This window comes from Cyprinodon tularosa, unplaced genomic scaffold (genome assembly GCF_016077235.1).
Source record: "Cyprinodon tularosa strain WSP-4 unplaced genomic scaffold, ASM1607723v1 ctg1, whole genome shotgun sequence".
In the NCBI taxonomy this organism is placed as follows: domain Eukaryota; kingdom Metazoa; phylum Chordata; class Actinopteri; order Cyprinodontiformes; family Cyprinodontidae; genus Cyprinodon; species Cyprinodon tularosa.
In genome coordinates this window covers 617,544-636,383 of record NW_024037781.1, presented here as the reverse complement: position 1 = coordinate 636,383, position 18,840 = coordinate 617,544, and the positions used below count along the sequence as shown (strand labels likewise).

Here is an 18,840-nt window from a genome sequence, read left to right as displayed (position 1 = left end):
AAAAGCCCGGATGTGCGCCAGTGACCGATGTAATAAGCGCCGCCATATTGTGAGTGGCTCCCCCCTCCCCAAATAATATGCGTACACAAAACGACAGCCACAAAAGCTGACATTTAAAAAGTCAGGTATGCTTATGAGATACATTACTTTGAGGTAAAAGTCAATAAGACAAATTTCTTATTTTAAGGTTTTTATTTCTTCAGAGAAAGAGCAACTAAAAACTAAACATGTATAATATATATAAAAACAACTGAATAATTGCAAGTATTTAACAGCAGAAATAACAGTAACTCAACTTTCGGGATTCCAGAGTTGTGTATTTAAGTTACTTGTAAGTAAGAGCTTCAAAAATAAACTATAAAAGTACATGTTAAGAAGAAAATAATAATAATAATCTGTAAACCTCAACTCTATAACTGCCCTGTAACCTGTTTTACTAGATCTGAACAGTCCTTCAAACACCCACATAAGGTCCAAGTTCAAATTCTTTCCAAATAAAGATCTTTTAGGAGACATTTACGATCATCGGGAAAAGGAAACCTAAGGTAGGAAACCGAAACTGATATCCCTGTCCTGCTCCAGATTAATTTGGTCAGCAACACATTTCTGTTTGTCAAGCACACCCAGGCAGCAATATTTCCATTCAATCTTTGGTAACTGTATAATAGACACAAAGAAACACCTAAAACAAGAGACAAAATGAGGTTTTGAGCTGTTCTAGGGTTTTACATTTCCCCTGAATTTGTAGCAAAACCAACAGAAAATGAATCGCACTTCCATCTATTGAGAACAGAGAGGCTGCTTCTCTCTGTTCCAGTGGATCATATCAATACAGTAATGTTATTTCTCACAGAGCTTTAAATCCACTTCATTATGTTTTAATAAGCAGAGTAACAAGACAACGTATAATATTGTAACAGAGTAAAACTTCAGCTAAGATTATAGTGCAAAATTCTTAAAGTCTGCTCTCAAATCTCTTTAAAAAGCTAAATTGACTTAGTAGTTCAGGCTAGCTTAAGTGCCTCAGAGCAAAGGCCAAACTAAAACAAGGCCAAAGGAATAGTAGCAATTAACCAAATGACCTACAGTCCATTAGAAATGACTGGAAAAGATTCTTGAATCTAACATTTCAAAGGTGCCTCGAATGTATCACACAGATGAGCTGTAGTACAGCGCGACTTTCTTACTCTGGCACGCATGTGCAGTCAGCTGAACTGGAATGTAAGAACTGCATAATCAAATTGCATAAAATAAACACATGCAGCCTGTAAGTGTTCATATTGGTGAACATTCAGAGTGACTCCACAGGAACTGACCAAAGTGCTGATTTAAAATCCATAGATATGGTCCGGTTCAACACAGTGTGCAATATACTTGAAGCTTTAATTCCTTTTGAGGTGGATCAGCAGAAATCTGATCATTCCTCCATATGTGGAGGATTGCTCTGCTGAACCTGCAGCATACTTGCTTTTAAAATGCAAGAAAGCAAGAGCAGCGCTCAGTTTTTGAAGGCTCCACAGCGACTGGCTCGGCTGATAAACTCTTTGAGCATCCTTCCATCGACTTGCCAGAAAGCTGCAGTCTGAGTCACCTGAGTCAGATGGTTTACACAAAACTTAAAGCAAAAATCTTCTAGATCCTAAAAAGAAGAAGAAGAAAAAAAAGGATGGCAGATAAGTGGAAGACAAAAATATCAACGGTGCTCCATTTTTTTTGTTTAACAGATACAAATTTTAAAGTTCTACATAGATTTGCACTCAGCTCCAATGAGGCAATACTTTCTAGAACCACCTTTGACTGCCACTACAGTTGCAGGTTATTTTTGGTGTCGCTACCAGCTTTGCATATAGAAATCGACATTTTGACCATTATCTTTAGCAAATTACTGTAGCTCATAGCTGTGACTGGCTGGTGAGCATATTTGAACACACATATCCAAGTACTGTCACTAATTTCATGTAGGTTTGGACAAACAAGCATATAATAGGGTCTAATCTGAGTTAATCACAGTCTCTAACTGCTGTTCTTGCAGGATTTTCCTGTTAAAGGTGCATAGTCACATTAGATGCCAATAAAAAAAATAGACCACTAACCATTAAATAATCATAAAATAAGGCTATATAAAGCAAGCATAACCCATTCTTTACCTCATGCACAGAGGCACAGTCCTTTATCTCTGGTTAAGCTTTCGTTTATTTAGAAATAAATTGAGAAAAAACCAAGTTTAAAACACAAAGATAACAAATAATACTCCAGCAGGATGCGGTAATCTATATGAAACAAACTTTGTAAGCAACAAGATTGAGTTTCTGGAGAATAAATTCTAAAAATGTCATATAATGTGACTATGCCCCTTTAAGCTTAAAAAAAAAACAGATCCTTTGTTTCCTCTTTAAAAAACACATTTATGCTCTACTTTGTCTTGTTCTATCATGGAAAATCTCAGATGTTGCAACTTTAAAAAAAAATAATGTATAAAGCTAAATGACGCAAGCCCCTTTGTGACGTAAAGTAGAAAATGTAATGACATTTTAAAAGAGGAAATGTAGACTTTCTTTTTCAAGCAGCATCACACTGATTTTCATCTTTACTTTTCTCCAGAAAAACTGAAAATGTTCTTTAGATTATTAGTTTTTGGCCATGTGTTAAACATTGCTGCGCTAATATCAAAATGTTTATTGCACCCTGGTTTACTGATTTCCCCTTTGCATTAAGATTAAAAAAAGTAGAGAGGAGTTCTACCTCTGCATCATATCGAATGGCTGCAGACAGCAGGGTGAAGGCATTCTCTACAGTGATTCCTCTCTTGATTATCTGCTGACACAGATGTTTAAGGTGGTTTTCACAGTAAGACGTGGCCAAATCTAACAAACCTGAAGCATAAAGACGAGAAAAAACACAAACCATATGAAATGAAAAGCCTTAAATACACAGATTAGAAGATATATTTGGTAAAGTGTGTAATGTCTCACCAATGGCGTCCTCAGGTGGCAGGTCAACAGTGTCTGTGTAGAGAAACTGAAGGAAGGATCGATAGACGGGGTAGGAGAACTGGCCGATCTCTATCACCTCCTGTTGACCCTCTGTCCACTGAGAGCGAAACATGGATCGGAAATGCTCACACCTGATGGCAAAAATAAAATTTAGGCTGAAGGAAAGCTATGGATAAGAATATTAATCAAATTAGCTTTTAGGAACATTTGCATCTTGCAGAAAGAACAGAAAACAAACTGTATCCTCAGCTGCAAAAACTCCCCCATGACATCCAAGGAGCTCTAACAGGTCTAAGGCTGTGACATTCAAGACCGAAATAATCAAACCTGATCTTAAGGACAGCTTTGTGAACATGGATGCATTTTCCGTCAACGCTGAACTTAAGGTCGGCCGTTTCTGGGCTGTCGAACTCTTTCCTGAGAGCCTCGGAGACCGTCATGAAATCATCGTGCTCTGAAATAAACTGTAGATTAGATGAGAATTCTCACATTGAAAAAGTTTTTTTCAGTTTAGTAATATGTTTCCGGGTTATATTTTCTTTCACATCCTTAGTATGGGTGGTAAATGTGAGGGTGCTGTGAATGAGTTGTCCAAATATTCTTTTTTAAAATATTTTTTACCCATAGACACGAGGCGCCACATCACAGCGGGGGTAGCAAAGCAAGCGAACACATCGTCCGTGCTGCTGAAGTGGGTGAGGTGGGGAAGGGGGATCGACTGGCCTCGACACTGGCCCCACATGAACACCTGAGAAACAGGTACTTAGATTAGTGTTTAAAAAACAATAACACAAGAAGTGTTGATCATATTTTTTTTGCAGTGTTCTAATCATTTATTTATTTTTTTCTAAAGTTTAGGGCAGGATTGAACCTAAACAATGCAGACAATTCCACCTAAATGTGATATTAGCTTAATTTGTTTGGCTGTGAGGCTTGATTTAGGAAAAAAAAGTTAGCTTGACTTGGATTAGCTCTAAATTTGACTGATCAGCTTTATCTGATTAGCTAATTGCATGACTCAGACGGGTTCTAAATTAACTGATTAGCCAAATCTAGTTAGCAGTCAGATTCATTGGGAAAGGTTCTTATCTTAGACTAAAATCTGACAGTTGTTTGATCTAATCAGCTGTTAGAGTTACTCAGGTTAACTTTACATAGACAATCTAGCTAAATGTTAGTTCAAATGTATGTACCCCTGCATATCAACACCTCACCTTTCTTTAAAAAAAAAAAAAAAAAAAAAAAAAAAAACTACTTTTCAGTGGTGCTGGTTTTAGATCTGAGGTGTCCTGGAAAGTTTCTGAAATCATTTTTAATTATTATTTTTTTTTTTTTTTGTGCCTTATATCCAGGTTCTTTATAAGCACTTAGCTGGAACACTTTGTAAACTCCTTATTTTGCTGTCAGCAGGTCGTTAATCACAATGTCCGCAGGTGGTGTAAAATGCTTTGCGTTCCTGGTTAGCTGGTAGCTTTACCTTTACATGCTGATTTTACTATATAAGCAATTGTGATCTTAGATATAGGATCTGGAACTTTGATTACTTGTAGGACATAAAAAAAGCTGCTTCTGAGTATTAATTTACTTTATAGGAAACTTGCTGTTCTTCTTTTGCAGTACTTTCTAAAAATCTCAGGTGCAGGATTTATCTAAATCCTTTTCACTGAAACGTTGACACTTTCAGTTTAGTCATTTTTTACTGTAACCCATCACTAAAACATCCCAAGAGAAAATAGGCTTGATGCATTATTCTAAATACAGTCCAAATGTAATAAATATGGCCAACAATACAAAATGGATATGCACCTTGCCGCTTTGAGTCTTCGCTGCGGAAGTATGCGTTGAGTGGCACGCAGCAATCTCCACAATCCTACAGGGTTACACATGAGTTAATGAACAGGAGTTAAACACATTATATGGTTATTGCTTTGCAGGCGTTTGCAGATCAAATGTACAGTGTTATTTTCGTCAAGTGGCAATTCCTTCTGGCTTCCTTTGACAGTTGTAACAAACAAAGACGGGAAGTACGAAGGTTAACTGCTAACAGGAAGAAGAAGCTCTCCTCTCCACTTTACCTCTCTTTGTCAGCCATGATCTGCACTGGACTGAGCTGATTGCTCTTATTTCCAGTTCCTAGCTGACCGTAGGTGTTAGATCCCCAGGCGTAAAGCAGTCCTTCGTCCGTTAGGGCCAAGCAGTGTCCGTATCCTGATACAATCTAAAAAAAACAGTTGAAAAGCAGCTGAAGTCACTCAAACAAAGCCAATTAAATTATTGCAGAATATTTTAAGTTAAAGCAGGGTATCTAACCTGTTGAATGCAAAGCCCCTGGAGCGCAGTCAGGCGGCACGGAGAAAGGTGATTCCCATTGTTCCCAATTCCAAGTTGCCCGTTTCCATTATAACCCCAGACGTAAACCTAAACGAATAAAACAAAACAGTATGAAGTTCATGTTCTTAAAAGAGACAGAGAGATTAACAACAGGGAATCTTCACCTCTCCATTGTCGACCAGAGCCATGGAGGAGGTCTGTCCACATGTGATGGCCACAGCAGTCTTCCCCTGCAGGCAGCCGCAAACCTTCTTTGGGTAGGGCTGGTTTGCCGTGGAGCCTGAGCCCACCTGGCCGCAGTTATTATAACCCCACGCAAACACCTGTAGGCAGGATGGTAATCTCGTGTTTAAAACATGTTTTTAACATTTAAGTATTTGTTTAATCCAGTTTTCATCCACCTATTCATTCCCATTACATTTAGTGTGTAATTTTTAGTATAAAAATGATTAGATTAGTTATTTAAATGACTAAAGAAATAGTTGCAACTATTGGTGTTTATTCTTTATAACATCATAATGTATTGTATTTGCCCCACTTGCTTTTTGTTTTACTGTTTATGACCTGATGCATTTTCTGACGTGATGAAACTAACAGCAAACTGGGTCATCCATCAAAATGATGATGGATATTTAAATCATGACTGCCATAATAGGTGCAGAGATATCTTTCGTGTAATGTCTTGATGTTTGTTTGTTTTTTAGTGGCGGGATGTGATTAATATTTTTAACCGGGTTAATTACAATGTTTGTCATTAATGACCAAATAATTGTATTTTAATAGAACACCGTATATCAGCAAAATAACCCAGCTGTTCTACTCTAAAACCATTTTTCCCTCATCCATTATTCAATAATTAACTATATTACACACAACAAAACATATATATTTTGTTTTTAATCCAACTATTTATGTTATTTATTCTTCCTGAAATCTTTTGTAATGCAAAAAAAAATCCACAATTGCCAATAATTTTATGTCTTTCTACTTGATTATGTCATTTTAAGCATGTTTAAACATTCATCTAGATGTAGAAGGCCAGTTCGAGCAGCCTTTTTTACCAAACCTGTTATTATTCTTAAGTAACTTTTTGAATGACAATTTCTACTTTTTCATCTCTCATTAAAAAAAAATATCTGTTACTTTATTATAGACCTAATGCTCACACCTGTTACCTCATGTCTTCTCTATTATGCCCCTTCCCCTTAAAAAGCTGCTGCTATGGTGAAAATATTCCTTGCAAGCAAAAAAAGAGCAAAGAATCTTAATTAATTCTGCTAATTCTAACATCTTCAGCTAGTTTTTACTGGTCTGTTAGGATTTATGCAGACATCCTTTTCCTTCTCCTCCTCTGCTGTTTATCACCTCACAGCCTGCTCTGCCTCTGATCACTTCTCAGCTTTTGATGCACTTCTTTACCTCAATATATCTGTATTTGTTCAAACATTTTGTTGTATCTGATTGGAGACGTTCAGCCTCCGCCATTATTTGTAAAGCATACATGATGCCGGTCAGCTTGAGTGTTTGATAACTTTGCTAAAAAGTGAGAAGAGGGCTGAGATTTCAGAAAAACAAAAAAACAACTGGCTTCATATAGGGCCTAATAGCATACTGTTAAGTTTAATATGATTTGCACATGGATTTTATGAGTTAAGAAAAGCTCAAGCTCACGTCTTGTTTGTATGCATATGAGAAAATGCAGTTAATTGCATTCATTTTTATGAATGTGCTTTGTCTAAAAAACTTTTGGTTTTTTTGAGGGTGTGTTGGATTTAGGTTCCGACAACCTGGCTGGGGCATGGCTAAAAAAGTTATGCTACGTTCACACCGCACAACATTGAGGCAGCAAAAGCAGGTGGTTTACATGTAAAGGTTGACTCGCATCAAGGTGGATCAAAAGGTCCAGTAGCGCGTTTCGAGCAGCAGAAGCAGCGCATCTTGACGCATCTGAGAAAGTGAGCAGCGCCTAATGAGCTTCTGAGCATCTGAGGCGTATAACGCGCTTCACAAGCAGCAGCTGCTGGAGTTAGAAAAATGTAACTTTTTCTGCTCGATGTGCCACATTTACCAATCAGAGAAGCTGATCTGGGAGCCGGCAGGGAGACAGACACAGCGCTGCTGATGTAGATCGCTATGAGCACACCTCTAAATCAAATTATTATTAATGCCTAAATTAACTGAAAATGTCCAAACCTGCTGGAAAAATATGTTCACTTTCATCATTCTGGTGCAGTTTGTACCACATACAGAATAAAAACACAAAAATCTACCTCCAGCTGCCACGAACAGTAGCAGAAACCCCGCAGCTGCTGCTGCTGGGAATTCCCAGTGACAGCGCAACGCCTGTATGTGGGGATCTGAGCAACTCCGACAGCAAAATAATACTTATTTTGAGGCAGGATCGTAATCCTGATGTTTTGAGGTGGACTTTCCCACTTAAAAATATATTAGAACTACTTTTTACCCATTTATCACAGCAAATATAGCAAATCCACTCTCTGCCATTGAACGCAGGAGCAGCAGAAGCATCAGAGCCAACTTTGCTGGACATGCTTTAGGAGCATCAAAGATGCTCTTGACGCGTGTCTGACCATAATGTGTACAAGCATCAAAAGTGAAGCAGCAAGCTCTTTTTTGCTGACCAAAGTGCTTCCGGTGTGAAAGTACCATTAGAACTGCTGACTTAAAAGTTTTAACTTAGGTATAATACAAACTTTTTACCAATTATCCAACATAAAATGCTTTGTAAGTCCCAATCAAAAAGCTATGTTTCTTTCCACAAATTAAACATAGTGACTTATGCATTTAATGCACTAATTTAAAACAGATTAATTAAATGCATGAAATAATAAGGACCAATTATAGGCAAAAGGGAAAACAAAAAACAAAACTCTTACATCTCCGTCGTGAGTGAGAGCCAGAGAATGATGCGAGCCACATGCCACCTCTGTTACTTTCTTGTTCTGCAGGTTAGCCGTGATCGCCACGGGGGAAAGCCCCACGTTGGTGCTGCCGCTCCCCAGCTGGCTGTAACCATTATGCCCCCAGGCAAACAGCTGTCCATCTAAAACACAACCAAAAGGATCAGCTAATTGTGTCAAGAGACATAAACGGCATGAAAACTACAGCTGGTGTTTAAAGTAGCTAGCCTATTCATAGTGTATTATATAGATCCATTACAAACAGAGCATACAAACTGAAGGATAACCTGCCTTCTGTTGCTAAGAGGACGTGAGGTCCACTGCCGTAGCTGAGGCTGGCTATCTTCTTTCCCTGCAGGAAGTCCAGTTTCTTTGGAACAATGATGCTCACACTGTCACCTGTACCAAGGCAGCCACTGCAGTTCAGACCAAATCCATAGACCTGGAAAAAAAAATGTAAACAAAAACAAAAATTATGGCTTCTCGTATTTAAGGTCAGGTCGACTACAATACTTCACTCTGTGCTCCTTTCACCTGACTTCCTGTTTAACTGGTGAGGAGTCCTTTCGGCTGCTATCTAACTAAGGGGTTGCCACAGCAAATTATTATCAAATTCTCGCAGAATTGGCAGAGTTTGGAGATTCATACCCATGTCCCCTGCATTACACAAACTTAAACATCTTCACCATTACAGACTTTTGACTTCCCTGTATAACTACTGTATAGAAATTGAGAGCATTTCCATTAACCATCAAATTGTGCTAAGTGCAATAAAGGGAATAAATATGCTGATTGGTAACACTGAAATCTGCACACAAAAAAAAAAATATTTTGCGATTAAAAAGTTGTTAAGCTTCCATTAGGTTTTTTTTGGTCATATACCGATTGTTATATTTCGCATCACATGAGTCACGTGATCTGGAGCTGGGCTTTACTGCCTTCTAAAGAGATGAAAAAGACTGGAAGTATTTGGAGGAGTTATCGCGTGACCAAACGTATTTACATGCAATTTTGATTGTATTTATTATTTAATAGAAATAACCCAATTGCTGTATTTTGCTTTTTTTTATTTAGCAGAGTATCAACATTGTCTTGTGCACATTTGTAATAGTAATGCAATTAGCCTTACAATTCTAAATTGGAAGGAAACATTTGCTAAAAGACGTAAAATAGAATCTTGCTAAAAAAAAAAAAAAAAAAAAAAAAGAACATGGATTTGTTTCCAAAAAAAAAAAAAAAAGCTTTTTTCTGCTCTTTTTTCAAGTGAAGCTTTATATATCATTTGCACTTTTTCTATATATTTCCAGGCCAGAAATAGAAAATAAAAGGTTTTATGATGGTGAAGATTCTCAGTCATCCAGGTCATAGTCATTCCCAAAAAACAAAACAAAAAAAACAATCCTCTGGACTTTGTTTTCAAGTTTGAAGATGTTTCACTTCCCATCCAGGAAGATTTTTCAATTCAAAATGTATCGTTGAAAAATTAATTAATAGCGTTGATTTCAAGGCTTTATAGAGTGGACCAAAAACAAAGCCTTGTTTTTGCTTAGAAAACATGCAAATTTACCCGGACAAGAAATAATAATAAGGTTGTGACTAATTTTAAAGTAGAACTAAAAGGATCTTTGATGTACAAAGTTTGTAAAAACTCTAAATGTCTAAAATCATTGTCTTGACAGTTTTACTGGAGTATCTACCAGATATACATGTTGTGTTTTTCACATTGGATGAAGAGCATTTTTTTAACAGGATCTTTGAAAATATTTCAACATATTGTGAATTTAGTCCAGACACACATTGATATAATAAAATGTATATCGCTCCTTTAAAAGGTTACCAGAGTGGAAGGTAAACCTTCTCATTACTTTTTTGCAGTCTTTAGCAGGAATTCTTTCCTGATTTTCCCAGCTGGACACCATAGCACCGTTCATCCTGAATACGGTGCGCTCATTGAAATGTTTAGTATTCATTTTCTACAACTTTAGGTCTGACTTCCAATCATTTCCTGTGAGGGACTTGATTCAAGAGCATCAGCATATAGAAAGGAAATTAAAAAATATGTGAAAGACTGGTTTTGTGTTTTATTGTAAAATAATAATATGTGTTTATTTGTAAAATAGATAACACCATGCATCTGTTTCTTTCCCTTTTACAACCAGAAGATATGTCATTTTCTTCTACGTCAAAATGTGCAAGAAATATACTTTCCCACAACATGGAATATCCTCTTGTAGATGATTTAGAGGTTATCCTCACCTCATTTCCATAAGTAACATAGATGGCTTCGTTGGCTGATGTTCCAAAAACACAGGCCTGCCGGACCGTTGCTCTCTCCTCACTGCTCAGTAGTGACAATAGGGGCCATTTAGTGACATCCACCATAGCTGCTGCCAATTGTAGCTCTCAGCAGTGATGATGAGAAGTTAGTGACGATGGAGCAGAGGAAGGTGGTGGAAGTGGGGGGTTATTAGGGGAAGAGAGAGAGTTAGCAGGCGTAGAAGCATCCCTGGAGACATTAAAGGTAAGATAAGGTGTGGTTTAAACTGCAAAAATATCATATATATATATAATCCTTTCCTAAGTTTTTTCAGATTATTTAAAAAAAAAAGAAACAAATCTAGTCTTCAAAGAAGAAAAAGAGCAACAGATATGCTCTATTCATTCTAGCATGGGAGCTGGCTCAGAACTCGTCTTCCTGCCTGTGAGTTTCCTGGACAGGGCCACATGTGGAGCTGGTTGACAGTTGCCTTTTATATCTGCTTCTTTCTATACGTCTGCTTCTGTCTCCTTGAACCCCAGTCGGCTTCGGCAGATGGCCGCTCACACTGAGCCTGGTTCTGCTGGAGGTTTCTTCCTGTTTAAAGGGAGTTTTTCCTCTCAACTGTCGCTACAAAAACTGAATTGAAACTGAATCAGAGTTCTTTGTTTTGATTAAGGAAGTAAGGGATACAGTTCAAATGATCCATTATTACAGTTTTTAATCCGTCATGTGCCAGATAAGACCATTTCAGATCTTCTTCCCTCACACTGAACCAAACAAACCCTTCAGTGTATCATACATGTCAAAATCTCTACTTGAAGAAGCCAGAGAGTTAACAGAAACAACTGTAGTTTGGTTCTGAATCATTAAAAACAACTTATAAGCAGAATAAAGACGCGTTTTCCCCCCCAAGCACTCTCCCTATCACCCAAAAGTAAATTTTTTATATATTTTTTAATCACTATTATGACGTTTAACCTCAGCCATTTTCGTCGACTATGTACTACAACGACAAAGCTAAAAAAAAAAAAACAACAATAATGCATCACTGTTTCAGCAACACATTTTTAAACATTAAAAAAAGCTGATATAAGTGAAAAATCCATAAGAAGACTACGGAATACAATCGTTTACCTGACGTTGTAAACAAATTCAGTTGCCTGGGATCAGCTGCCTTCTTCTTCTTTGTCTGACCGCAGATTCTATTACCAGCTGTAACAATGCAGCACTGCCCCCTCTGGTCACAAGGGTTAACGGCAGGTACACAGTAAATGTATCGCGAGGAGTTAAAATATAAAAATTAAAGGGAAGCCACACATGGGTATGACTTAAAGTGGGATTTATTTAACAAAAAAAAAAAAAAAAAAAAAACAAAACAAAAAAAAACAAACCATAAATGGTTAGAGAGGAGAGGGAAATAGAGGAGTGGGTGGTAGTGAATGAGCTGAGTCCGGTCTGAGCTGATCTGCTACCAGCCAGGGTTTTATCTTCTGACTTGGCCTGGAGCGGAGCTTGAGCTGCGGAGCTTGGTTTGGGCCTCTGGTAGATGGAGATTGGTGCTCCTTAAAGATTAAGCTGTTGTCAGTCTGGCCAGCTGCCTCCACTTCCAATCAGCACCAATTAAAAGCTCCACACAGGGATGTTAAGGACTCAGGAAAGGCCTTGGGCCGTAACAAGTAGTAACTGTAATAATAATAATAATAATATATGCATATTTGTAATATAATAAAATAAAAATATAATTATTTTGATGATGATGATGATGATGATGAGGATTATGATGATGATGATGATGATGATGATGATGATTATTATTATTATTATTATTGTTTTTCAAGTAAAGATTTATTTACCAATACCTACAAAGATATGTGGATTTTGTTAGGATTCTATGCTAACATAAAACATGCTATTTTTATTGTAGTAACTAAAAATAATAATAATAAATACATATTTACAAAATAATACCATAAATATATTATTGTGATGATGATGATGATGATGATGTTTATCATCATCATTAAATATATTTTGATTTTGTTAGGATTCTAGGATAACATAAAATATGTTGTTTATATAGTAGTAACTATGAGTAATGATAATAATAATATTATATGCATATTTATAATATAATAAAATAAAAATACAATTTTTGTGATGATTATTCTTCTTGTTATTATTATTATTATAATAAATACATTATCATTGTTACAGTAAATATTTATTTACTAATGCCTACAAAGATATGTGGATTTTGTTAGGATTCTATGCTAACATTAAAACATCTTATTTATAGAGTAGTAACTAATAACAATAATAATAAAGACATATTTATAAAATAGTAAAATAAAATTATAATTATTGTGATCATGATGATTCTTCTTCTCATCATTATTATCATTACTATTGTTTAAAGGTAAAATATCTAGAACTGTATAGGTTAGGATTCTATGTTAACATAAAATTATACAATAGTATATTTCTGATAACAGCTGCCACATTAAATCAGACTAATGTTTACTTGTTTTAGTTTAGCTTGAAAGTTCTATTTGTTAAATGCCAAAATATTAAAAGATAATCTTTTGAATATTTCCCCAGATTTAGAGGTATTTGCTTTTTAATCATTGTTATGCTAGTCAAGCATTTTTCATGTCATTTTTGCCTGTTCACCTGTTAAACAGAGCCGCTGGACGTAATTTTGAACAGGGGGTACTGTGAATTTTTTTGGGGGGGTTTTTTGGACAAAGGACCTATGAGCCTATAGGCCTATTTAAAATACGATAACAATAAATAAGTAAATAGATTGAGATTTATTGTCATATACACTTCAGTGCATGCAACCAGGGTCTATAACACACAGACATAATCAGTTCTTGCGCTATTAATAAAACTTCACAATAACATCATAACAATGTAGATTTGGTCAGCTGGCATGAACATGAGTCCAATGGTTTAGGTTTGATCTTAGCTTTGGTAGGGACACTATTGGTCTTAAGTTGAATTGGTCTGAAGTCATTGGTCCTACGCATTATGCATGCTCCTATTTTTTTATGCTTGACGTGAGCATCAGGGCACATTTCGTTTAAAGAGAAAACAGCATTTTTTACTACATTTGTACAAATTTTATAAACACTAAACACACAGGATGCTGTTTATCAATGTTTGACGCGTCAGTGGCTCAGAAAAATGTAAAAATGGGACAACTTAACACTTTAAAACGGTAATTTTTGAATTTATCAGTGACTCAACTTTTACCAGAGTGTTTTTAAACTGTAGTATCTATACTTCTACTTCAGTAACAAATGTGTGTACTTTTGACACCAGTGCAGGTGTCAAAAATGTTGAGGTGTGCTCTGGGGTCGAGGAGATAAAGTCTCACATTAGCGATTAGGCCTCAAAATACTCGTAATAGTAAAACAAACAAACAAACAAAAAAAAGAAATACATTTATAAATTGGGTAAAGTTTTTTTATTTTTTTTTTTATTTTGTAAAATCTCCCCTTTGCCACTAGGGGGTGCTGCTGCACCTCCATGCTGCCTGACACAACTTATTAGATCTTCCTACACATTTTATATTGGATATAGAGCAGATTTTTGGTTTCTTTTTTTCCCCAGTAATTTAGCTGTATAGTTAGACTCATTGTCCTTTTGGAAGACCCATTTTATATAAGCATTAATTCCCCTTGAGATGATGCTTCAACATCCCCACTGCCTGTTCTTTCCGCAACATGCCTGCAACATCCTGCAGCAAAACATCTACACAGTGCTATGCTGCCTCTCTACATCACAATATGTACTGGTGTTGTCAGGCGCTCAGGTCAAATCATTTTTACATGGATATAATAGCAGCACCTTTCAGCAATTTGATCAGAAGAACATGTCTGCATAAAGTTATTTTTCTCTGAGTGTAATTGGACTGCAATGTCTTGCTTCTGAACTTTTTACATATGGTAGGGGATTAGGGGGCCTTGTTGCAAAAGGAACAGGTATAAGAACTCTTGTGCAATATTCCATTAAAATCCTAAACCAGTGAAAACATAAACAAACGGATTAGTGAAGTTATTATGATGAATTTCTTTTGTGTCATATGTCAACTGACATATTCAACTATTAGGTCTTATGGAACTTCCGTAAAAATTCAAAAAATATCCACTGGACATGGTTTTCAAGATTTGAAGACGTTTCGCCACCTCTCCAGGAAGCCTTCTCAATTCAAATGTCTTATGGAACTTGTTAATTCATTTTTAATAAAATAAGGATAAAATGAAGTTATGTTTTAAAAGAGTGCAGTACTTTTTGATAAATACTGAATTACTTTGCCTTATAAATACTATATATATTGTTGCCTATGACAGTTTACATTAAAAAATAAATTTTTGTATTTATAATTGACCTTTTTATTGTATCTTTTGTTCTGGATGGATACATTTCACATCAAAGCACTTGAGTCGTCTCCCCTGAACAGTACTATGCATGAACCAGTTCACGTTTTGCAACACTTTTTGTTGCCTCACATGGCATTTAGCAAGTTAAAATATGGAAATGTTTCTAGGGGTTATTTTAAATAGAAAAAACTCACAATGACAAGGTACCTTAAGTGGACACTAGGTGGCGTAGAGTCACATAGATTTCAGTTTTCTGCTCCTCTAAGTCCAGTACAGTACATCTGGAAAGTAATAGAGAGCCTTACTGGGGGGGAAAAGTGGAAAGATGGTTTAGGAGAAAATTGTAGAAATATTTAAGTTTTATAAAATGATTAAACTACAAAATATAAAGCCCCCCTCAAAAAAAAAAATGCATTGGTAATTGTTTTCCCTTCCACCAACAGTTGCATACTTTTGTTGCACTACGTTGTGGCCTGTGGTGATCGGATATTCTCTGCCCTGGAAGAAAGCTGAGACTGAATTTTCTCTTTGAGCCAGCAGATAAATACATCAAAGCTTTGTGCAAACCCACAGAGGCTATAACTCAGCATATCTGCCACTCAGGGTAGATATGGGAAATTACTTTAGAGATTAGGAATCACTTCTTCTTGAAGGAAATGAATATATATTTTTAATTTGTGACCCATTTATTTCAATCTTTGCCACCTGTAGTACCTATTATTTTTAACCTAAGACCTCTCCTGAAACAGTCTACCTATTTAACTTTCATCACTACTTAACTGCACAATAACTGCAAATATCATGTTTTTCAATGGTCCCCACAACAAATCAGAAAATCAGCTTAATTCCAGGAGGTTTTATTGTTTTACCTTAAGTCAGTTGTTTAACCTTCCCAGACTTGGACATAACTATGTATATTTGGCCACAATTTAAACATCATTAGTTGGAATAATAATGTTGGTCAATTATCCTTCTTGGATAAAAGAAACCGGACTATACAGAATTGTGCACTAAAAACAGAACTGGGTTCTGTATTTTTAAAAAAACCAGATTTCATTAGCTATACTTTGCTTCGTTGTCCCAGTGAAACCCTCAAGCCCTCATACTGTAGTAGGTGATTCATTGCACCACATTGATTTAAAAACCGACCAATCAGCTGCTTTACAGCCATTTCCCCTCAGGTCTTCTGTTTACTTTCACTCTGTTTTCTCCCTAACTAACCGGGGGGGGATAAAGGTCTCCATAAAGCATATCCCTCACCAGAGGAATGGGTTCAAATTGGATCCTGAGGTAAAAAATAAAACTCTGTCAATTCACAAATTATCCTATATTTGCTAACTAACAATTCCAGCAAACTTTGTTTAGGATATTACTGCTGCATTAAATTATATTACTTTCAAATCAATCAGTTTGCCACACTTATTAGTCATTAAACTAGTTCATCTATAGTTAATTATTTACTTTCACAAAGAATTGTTCCTATCATAATTTAAAAAAAAATAGTTTTTCTTTATTTACCTCGGTGCTATCATTCATTATCAGGCATGATGACAAAAATTTACTGTTGTGGTTCTCCCCATTTGGGACTCTGAGTTTTTAGTTTTCTTTTGCATTTGAGTTTTCAGTTGTTCTCTTTTGTTCTTTGGTTTATTTGCTATTATAATGAAGCAGTCTTTAGTTACTCTCTGTTCCCCCCATCTGCTTGCTGTTTTCTTATCTCTAGCTCATCACGTAAGTTTTCCCCTGAAGTTTTTTTTTTTCAGGTTTCTTGTATTTTGTATTTTTTGCATTTTTGGATATCAGCCTCAGTTGATCTATTAAATCAACAAGAACTCATCTCTGCATTTGGGTCCTTAACGACTTTGCCCCATTGCTGACATGTACTCAATGGTTCTAAGAAAATCATAATGAACTGAAATGGATTTTCTTTTCTTTTTTTAGTAGTCCTCTCCTTTGATTTAAATTTTTTTAAAGCCCCCTTCAATTAATCTTTTTCTCAGTTAAAGAAACCACAGTTAACCTCATTGCAATAAAACAATCTCCAGTCTCATTTAAATAACAAACATACTTCCTTTAAAGTGTAATTATTTAAAGTTTAACAGTTTAATTTACTGTTCAATAGAATTCAACATTGCTATGATTTATTTATTATCTCTCAAAATTGGTAATTTATTCAGTTCACATCTACCATGCTTCCCCTGCAGCTACATGGAGCACACTCTAGGGGGCGGGCGACCTGTCATTGGGAAGCACTGCTTCATCAAATCCTGAATATAACCAAAATATAACAAAAGTAACTATAGAGTTCGACAAATGAAGAAAAAACAGGCAATATGATTATTGTTTGACACATTTTATATGAATAGGCTTTTTTTTCACAACAACCAAAAATTATTTTCAGGATTTTCTATCCAGATCCCAGTGATTATATCTGTCTGGAATAGAAACTACAAATCTAAAATTACTCAAGTCACTTCAAAAGTCTATCCTATTGTGATATGTTTTTGCCTGAGAAGTTCCAAAAAAAAAGAGGAAACATTGTAAAGATGCAGGCCAGAAATAATATGACTTCACATTATACCCTTATTTTAACCTATTGCACTGTTAGTCTGTTAAAGCCTAATAATACCTGCCTACTATGGGTCAGAACCAATGCTTTTCCAAGTACTTTATTTAATTAGGACAGTTCTCCTGTCAGGATATACAGATATGATCTTCTTATACATAACAGAGATTTGGAAATGAAATGGGGGCATGGACAGAGTGGATCTTTCTTAACAGTATGTTCTCTTTGTTTTTATCTGGGACACTCTGTAATATTTTGATATGAGGGATTTTTCCTCATATACAAACGTTTATGATGTGTACTGGAGTTGTATAAAATGCTTTTTAACTGGGATTCTCGGCCACTCCAACGAAAAGCGAGCCTGGTAGGTAACCGTTGCCTTTTGTAACTCAAAGCAACTTCTCTGTCTGAGAAAGATGACTATTTCTGTCAAAATCTGTTGTCATGTCTCATGGTTATTTGATTCATATACATTGTGAAGTATTGTTTAAAGAGTTTCTCTTGAGTAATCTCTTCTCATGAAAAGAACTGAAGCAAGAAAGTTTCAAGGTATAAACACTGAGCTTTTCTTAACAGCACTATGCCCTATTATTTATGGAGTGTCCTTTATTTGGCCCACATCAGTTTTCCTATAATATATGTGGTAGAGAAACACATCCCTTTAACATCTTGGTAAAACAATTATATTTTTAAACCATCTGTCTCTGCAAAAAAAAAAAAAGAAAGAAAAAAAAAGTTGGGGTTATATCTGCCATGCCAGTTTACCAGTTTGGCTTTGTGTTTGTCAGCGTTTAGTGTGGATTCGGCACCATGGACAGCGCCAGCTGTGGCTGTGAATGAACAATCACTGCAGCACTGAGTGGAGCCCCAAAACTGCATTGGTGATCAGAGTCTTTCCTCTTAATAAAAAGCATCCTGCTTGTTCAGGCAAACCCACTAATGAAATACGCATTCATTAGATGAGCAGCTCTAATCATAGAGATAGATGACAAATGTTGTCGTGCAACAGGTGCAGACACACACTGTTAAGATTTTTGAGGCAAGCTTGTAGAGCTCCTGCAGCCGAAAAAAAAGGCGGGTTTTCCCTCTGGATGAGTAATGCTGCTGCGCTGCATGCGGCTTCTCTCTCAGCCAGAGACTGCCAGGAACATATTTCATCGGCAGTGTGGGGAACCACGTGTCTCCTCTAACTAGAAACTTCCTCCACCCCGGCAGGGTTGCACCAAACTGCACTAGAGATCCGGAGGTAGCTCTTTCCTTCAAAATAAAAGTCAGGATTGGGAATCAACCTTTTTGGCACTGAGTTTCGCAAAAGAAATTGTGTTCTTCTGTGTTATTATGTATTGCTTTATGATCCAGTAAGATAACATATATTTGAATTAAA

At 36.2% G+C, this 18,840-nt stretch overlaps 1 protein-coding gene across 1 annotated transcript; it reads right to left on the bottom strand.

Moving 5' to 3' along the window:
* Positions 1-180: 180 nt before the first annotated feature.
* On the bottom strand, positions 181-11,770 carry rcbtb1 (regulator of chromosome condensation (RCC1) and BTB (POZ) domain containing protein 1). Its single transcript, XM_038276464.1, has 13 exons — positions 11,640-11,770; positions 10,502-10,751; positions 8,537-8,687; positions 8,222-8,388; positions 5,489-5,647; positions 5,304-5,411; positions 5,069-5,211; positions 4,800-4,863; positions 3,615-3,741; positions 3,321-3,447; positions 2,973-3,124; positions 2,743-2,873; positions 181-1,639 (listed from the first exon to the last, which is right to left on the bottom strand). Exons 2-13 carry the CDS (start codon positions 10,625-10,627, stop codon positions 1,499-1,501), a joined length of 1,596 nt encoding a protein of 531 aa, XP_038132392.1. The 5' UTR covers positions 10,628-10,751; positions 11,640-11,770; the 3' UTR covers positions 181-1,498.
* Between the last annotated feature and the right edge of the window lie 7,070 nt (positions 11,771-18,840).